The sequence below is a fragment of the Elephas maximus genome, chromosome 20, assembly GCF_024166365.1.
Source record: "Elephas maximus indicus isolate mEleMax1 chromosome 20, mEleMax1 primary haplotype, whole genome shotgun sequence".
Classification (NCBI taxonomy): Eukaryota; Metazoa; Chordata; class Mammalia; order Proboscidea; family Elephantidae; genus Elephas; species Elephas maximus.
Genome location: NC_064838.1, coordinates 39,048,775 through 39,055,327, shown reverse-complemented (window position 1 = coordinate 39,055,327; position 6,553 = coordinate 39,048,775). Strand labels below are relative to the sequence as shown.

Below are 6,553 nucleotides of genomic sequence, written 5' to 3'. Positions count from 1 at the left end.
TTACCACTATCTGAAATGGTATTTGCTGCTTGTCTTGGGTCTCCAGCGACCTAGCGACCTCCTCTCACCTAAGGTCCATGAAGGCAAGAATTTGGGGCTGCCTTGTTCCGCCCTCAGCACAGCGCCTAGCGCAGGACTGAACGATGTTCGACATTGCAAATAAACGGACAGATGGGCCGTTGGATGCAAAGACCAGAAAGTCCTCAGGAGCCCCATTCACAGGCCTCCCCAGGCCCCGGTCCTAATCCCTTGAACCTCGAGCGGCTCCCCCAATCCCCACGGCCACGGCCCCTTTAAATGTGCACGGGAATGCCTCGCCCCTCGGCTCCCTAGATCCCTGACTGAACAGAAAAAAAAAAAAAAAAAAGGCTTCCTCTTCGCTAGCGGGAGGAAACATCTAGGAGGGGGCGGAGGCGCGCGGCGGCAGCAGCAGGGCAGCGAGGCTGGGGCGCCGCGGCCAAAGCGCAGCGCGTCCCGCGCGGAGCCCGGAGCCGACGCGACGCCTCGGGCTGCCCCGGCCACCGCCCCTCCCCCGTGCGCTCTACCCCGCGCCCCCTCCCCTCTCTGCTCCTCCGCCCCCACCGGCGCGGCCCCGCCCCCGGAGGCTCGTGCTCAGCGCCCCCACTTGCCCTGGTTCCGCGCGGAATCCCGAGTAAAGGGGCAGCCGCGCGCTGCTCCGGCCGTGACCCCGCGCGCCGCGCTCGCACCCCGTCCCCTCCACCGGCCCCATCCCCGCCCCAGGCTCGCGCCCCGCGCCCCCACTTGCCCTGCGCGCCGCGCGGTGTCCGGCGCGCGCCGGGGGGCGGGGCGGGCGCCAAGGGGTGCGGGCCCCGCGGGGCGGCCATGGAGTGAAGAGGCGCGCTGACTCGAACTCGGACAGACTGACGCACCGACGATCTGACGGGCGGCCCCGGGCACCGCGCGCTGGAAGATGAACAGAGCAGGTAGGAGGCTCCGTGGGACCTCAGGCGCCGCGGGACGCGCGCGAGGGGTCCCGGTCGGGCTCTCCAAGTTGGAACCCTTGGGGTTCCTGGAGTGAGCTGCCAGGACTCCCCGACCTTCCCACCCTGCACAGCCTCGCCCGGGGTATGGGCGGGTCCCGAGTCTCTTCGCCGTTGAAGCTGAGAATCGGGGGCCCCTGCCGGAGACGCCCCGCCCCAGGGACGCCCCGTCAGCCTTGGCGAGACCGCGCCTGGCCTCGTTAGCGTGTAACCCATTCTCACCGCGGCTCCCAGAGCGAGGGTCTCCTCAGTAGCAGAGAAAGGCACCCCATTTGCAAAAGCGACTTGGTTGCGCCCCCAAACCCTGTCCCTAGCTCCTGAGGTTCCCGCCAGGCCCTTGCTCAGGCTCCTCAGGGGCACCATCTGGCCCAAGGACCCATCCAGAGCTTTCTCACAACTGGGGTTCGTTCTTGGGCCTCCAGTACCTTTAGAGAATTCCCCGCTCCTTTCTCTCTCCCCAAAACCCGAAGCTTGGCGCACACTCCCCGGATGAGACGAAAAAGCCCTAAATTTACTCCCCCCACCCTCAGTGCACCCCACCCCTCGCAGCACCCTGGCCGGGGGCCGCCTTTGTGCCTCTCCCAGGGGATCGAACGCCAAGAGGACACTCCTAGCCGAGGCTCAGCCGCACACCAGGCGCCCCCCCATCCCTCGCCACCTCTGTCCTGATAATCTGACTTCCTCCCCCACCTCCCCACCCCCAGCTCATCCCTCCAGTTCGGGGATTCCGTGAATACAGAATGTATTTGGAAAGAAATCCTAGCAGGAGTGCCATTTAACAGATTTAGAAACTGAGAATCAGAATTGGGCGATGTCTAGGGCCACTTCTTGGAAGTCCCATCTCAACCCACTGAGAGGGCAGAAAGTTCCCTCAAAGATGCGAGTTTACAAGGGAACATTCCCAGTTAACTTCATCATCTGCCTGCCAGGAGCGATTGCCACTCTTTTTTCTTTTTCTCTTAGAATTGAGCCGAGGGCAGCCCCCTCCACGACCAACACCCTTGTCCGAAGCCATACTCCAAAACACATCCCTAAAGAAACAGGAAGCCACCATTTTGGCTGTCTTGGAACCATATCCTGCTGTCTTGTGTGTGTGTGTGTGTGTGTTGTGGATTTTTTCTTTAAAAAAAAAAAAATAGTTTTAGTGAAAAAAAAAATCATTGTCTTGAGAGAGCTGTGCAGGCAGGAGACATTGGGGCTGGACTGATTTGACAAAGGAGCTTCTCGGGGACTTAGGAGTGTGGCCACCACCTCCCTGTGTCCAGGCGCTGTTGCTGCGGGGCATGTGGACACCTGGCAGCTAGTAGGTGGCTCACAGAATTGGGGGGAGGGAGGGTAGGGGCAAGGGTACCACTTGGTGGGAGCAGAGAAGGCTGGAGCAGGGTCCCAGCCACCAAGCCAGCCACTGCTGGGAGGAAGAAGGTGGCCTCCTGCCTATGCTGGCACAGCCTAGACAGAACCAGGCTAGCTTTTTCCTACGCTCCCAATAAAACTCGCTTTAAAACAATGGTGAGAGAGTTTCCAGTTTTCCCACATGTTTCCCTGCGTGAAGCTTGGGGGAGCCCTCCCTTCTCTTCATCTGGGGGATGGAGTGAGTCGAAATCAACTTAGAGGCAGGTTTGGTTCCAGGAAATCTTAGCAGCTATCATCTTTGGGTTCAGCTGCCCAGTAATTTATCTCTAGCACAAACCTGATTACTATTTCAGTGTGATAGCCACGATAGCAGCCTCTTGTCATGATTTCTGTGTGCGATAACCTGAGTCCCCTGATTGTGTAGCGTAGTGGTTCACGGACTTTGTGGGCTTGAATCTCAGAGCAACCGTTTACTTAGTTATGTGACCTTGAGCAGGTGACATCCTCTCTGTGCTTCAGTTTCTTCATCTCAGAAATGGGGATGAAAAGATCTTTCTCACTGAGTTCTCATGGTTAAATGAAATAATTCAGGTAAGATGCCTAGAACAATGTCTGTCACGTTACAAGCGACCAATAAATACTGTAGTTAGGTGCTGTTGCGTTGATTCTGACTCATAGTGACCCTGTTTACAACAGAAGGAAACATTACCTGGTGCTGCGCCATCTTCACAATTGTTGCTGTGTTTGAGCCCATTGTTGCAGCCACTGTGTCAGTCCATCTCATTGAGAGTCTTCCTCTTTTTTGTTGACCTTTTACTTTACCGAGCATGATGTCCTTCTCTAGGGACTTTTCCCTCCTGATACTAAAAAAAATATTTATTGTGTGCTTACTATGAATCTTTTTACTATGAATCAGAGTCCCAGGGTGGTGCAAATGGTTAAGCGCTCAGCTGCTAACCAAAAGGTTGGAGGTTCGAGTCTACCTAGAGGTGCCTCGGAAGAAATCTACTTCTGAAAAATCAGCCATTGAAAACCCTGTGGAGCACATTTCTACCCTGACATACACGCGGTCACCATGAGTTAGAATTGACTTGACAGCAACTGGCTACTGGTTCTGATTACTATGAATCAGACCCTGCTTTTGAGTGTTTTACTTGTATTGATTTATTTAGTTTTTATAATAGCCTTATTAGGTGAGTACTGTTGCTATCCCTGTTTTATAAATGGGAAAATTGAGGTGCAGAAATGTCATAAGGAAGTCACTGGGTGGTGCTGAGACAAGATGGTAACTCAAGACTGTCCAGCTTGAGAGTCTACTTTTTTATCCAGTGCCCAACACACAGTACGTACCCAGGAAGTGTTTGCCAGTTGACTTTGTTGGGCATCTTATGTCTGTTATTTCCCTTGAATTTCTTAACAGTGCTGTGAAAAAGGGAGGGAGGGATGTATCTTCCATTTTATTGAGAAGAAAACTGAGGCTTGGAGGGGCAAAGCGATGTGTCCAAGGTCACACAACCAGTGAGTGGCAAAGCTGGGATTGGAGTCCAGGTCTTGCTGAGCCCAAAGCTCATGCTCTTTGTACCTGGCATACTTTCTTCCCAGTAAGTGCTCGGTCATGGATCACTGGGCTAGGTTAACAGCAGCTAATTAGAAATCATCAGGCTTGGCATAGACAGTCCAGCAGGTACCCACGAATGCAAGTGAAATTAAGATGCAGTTGGAAGGTGAAACTGGAAAATAATTACTCTTGGAACATATGGTTATGAGAATTCCGGGGGGAGTGTAGTAAGCTGCAGTTGAAGCAGACTTAGGGACTGAAGATGTGAATGTCACAGGACATCACAGAAAGAGCCCTGAGTTTAACAGGTTGTGGTTGGCCGGAGCAGACGGCGCTTCCTGACTGGCCCAATCCTCTCGTTTTAGAGCTGGGGAACTAAGGCTCAGAGAGGAGAAGGCTATTGCCCAAGGTCGCACCTCCAGTTAATGGCAGAGCCATGGGTGGAGATCAGGGATCCTGCCTCCCAGTCCAGTGCTCCTCCCAGTACCCCCTCTAGTTGAACCTCTACATGGATGGCAAGGGAGCAGCAAACATGAATATGTGGATGACAGATATTTAATTAGGGAGAAAATATAAACTGGTACCAGGAAGCTGGCAGGAGATGGTTTTTATCACCAGAAACTGCTCATAATCTCTTTCTCCTGTTGTTGTGGTTCCCCCTGCCCCCAGTTAACTCTTGGCATTTTGGCTCAGCGAGTGTCCTGCATTTGAGTCCTCCTCAGGTTTAGCAAACTGCCAGGATGCCCTGGGAGTTGGCAGTGAGGGTGGGGAGGTTACGATTCCCAGGCTCTGTGATACAGGGAGGGAGAAGGTTCACACAGCAGCAGAGGGAATCAGGAGAATGCAAAGGGTTCACCACCTACATCCACACTGGATTCTGGGGAGTCGGTAGGATTAGCTTAACCCACAAAGGATAAGCTCTGATTTATCCTGTAGTTTTCCCCCTAAATCTCAACCACACTGGACTCTTTACGGTACCCCTAAAGTACTTTGCATTCACCTGCCTCTGGTCCTCTGCATGTGCTGTTCCGCTCCCTGGGATGCCCTGTCCCCACCCTCTTTTTGATTATGAAAATCCTCCCTGTGTTTCAGTGTGCACCCCAGTGTTGCCTCTTCCCTGAGCCTTCTCTAGGCAGAATTCTGTTTCAAAAACCACCTGCTTATGGTAATTCTGTTGTAGCAGCACTAGATAACTAAGACAAGAGTGTTCCTCTTTTTCACTCACCTTCTGTGCATCTCCAGGGACTGGTAACATGTCCAAAGTACATGAGACTAAGACTCACCATCTTCATTCCTAAGGACCATTCTGTCTGTAAAAAAAAAAAAAAATTCTGTCTGTACTTCTTCCAAAATGGATCTATTCATGAGAGTCCATGGTATATTCATTATTCTTCACTGTTTTCATAATTTAAAGGCATTTAGAGACACAGATAACGTTGTACTCTGAGGGCAGAGCTGCATCTGGTTCATTGTCGGAAGGGAGGCAGGGAGGGAGCAGACCTGGGAGCACTCACACTCGATTGTCTTTGTACCTCACGGGTATTCCCTCCTCAGTCTCCTCTGCTGGCTCCTTCTCATAACATCGGAGGCACCAGCTCCCTCCTTGGTCCTGCTGTCCATAATGATCCCTTGGTGATTTCACCAGACTCATGCCTTCAATTCCATCTATGTGATGGATGCCTCCAGCCAGACCTCCCTCTGGGCCCAGACTGCTATTCAGATACCTACTTGGTGTCTCCACCTAGGTATCTAATAACTCAAATAGTTTTGTCACTGCTGTTGAGTCAGCCCCGATTCTGGTGACCCCATGTATAACAGAACGTCGTCCAGTTCTCCATCAGCCTCACAATCTCCAGGATATTCGAGTTCACTGTTGTGACTGTTGTGCCAGTCCATCTCGCTGAGGGTCTCCCTCACCCTCACTGGCCCTCTGCTTCACCAAACATGGTATGTCCTCCTCCAGCAATTGATTCATCCTTGTGACACATCGAAGACAGTGTTCTGTTGTGATCCCTAAGATTTTCATTGACTAATTTTTGGAACTGAATCCCCAGACCTTTCTTCCTGGTCTGTCTAAAGCTCTGCTGAAACCTGTCCACCATGGGTGACCCTGCTGGTGTTTGAAATATGGATGGCATAGCTTCCAGGATCACCACAGTATGACAAACTGACTGACCAGCGGTGGAACTGGAACTTAATATGTGCAAACTGAAATTCTGGCTTTCCCTGCCCACCACCTATAGTCTTCCCCTGTCGCATTTGGTGGCATATTCACATTTCTAGTTGCTCAAAACTTGGGCAATGTCCTTGACCTTCTTTCTTTTTCTTACACCCCATATCTAAATTGTCAGCAGATGCTTTCAACTCTACCTTCATATTCGGAACCTGAGTCATTTCCACCACTTCCACTGCTACGTGGGCCATACCTCATCTCTTGCCTGGATTATTGCAACAGTGTCATCACTGGTCTCTGTGCCTCCATCTGCACCACATCAGTTTATCTTCAGCACAGTAGCCAGAGTGCTCATGTCCTTCCTCTGTTCAAAACCCTTTAATGGCTTCGCACATCACTCTGAGCAAACCCAGAGTCCTCCATGGCCTTCATGGGCCTGCGTAATCTGAACCCTTCTCATTACCCCTC

The 6,553-nt window shown here is 52.3% G+C and overlaps 1 protein-coding gene across 1 annotated transcript in view; it reads left to right on the top strand.

The window, feature by feature from the left end:
- Window positions 1-622: 622 nt before the first annotated feature.
- FGD5 (FYVE, RhoGEF and PH domain containing 5) overlaps window positions 623-6,553 on the top strand; it is a 154,332-nt gene continuing 148,401 nt past the window's right edge. Inside the window, exon 1 of the mRNA XM_049863003.1 lies at window positions 623-944. Coding sequence (XP_049718960.1) covers window positions 932-944 — 13 coding nt within the window. The 5' untranslated portion in view covers window positions 623-931. The remainder of the gene's footprint in view (window positions 945-6,553) is intronic.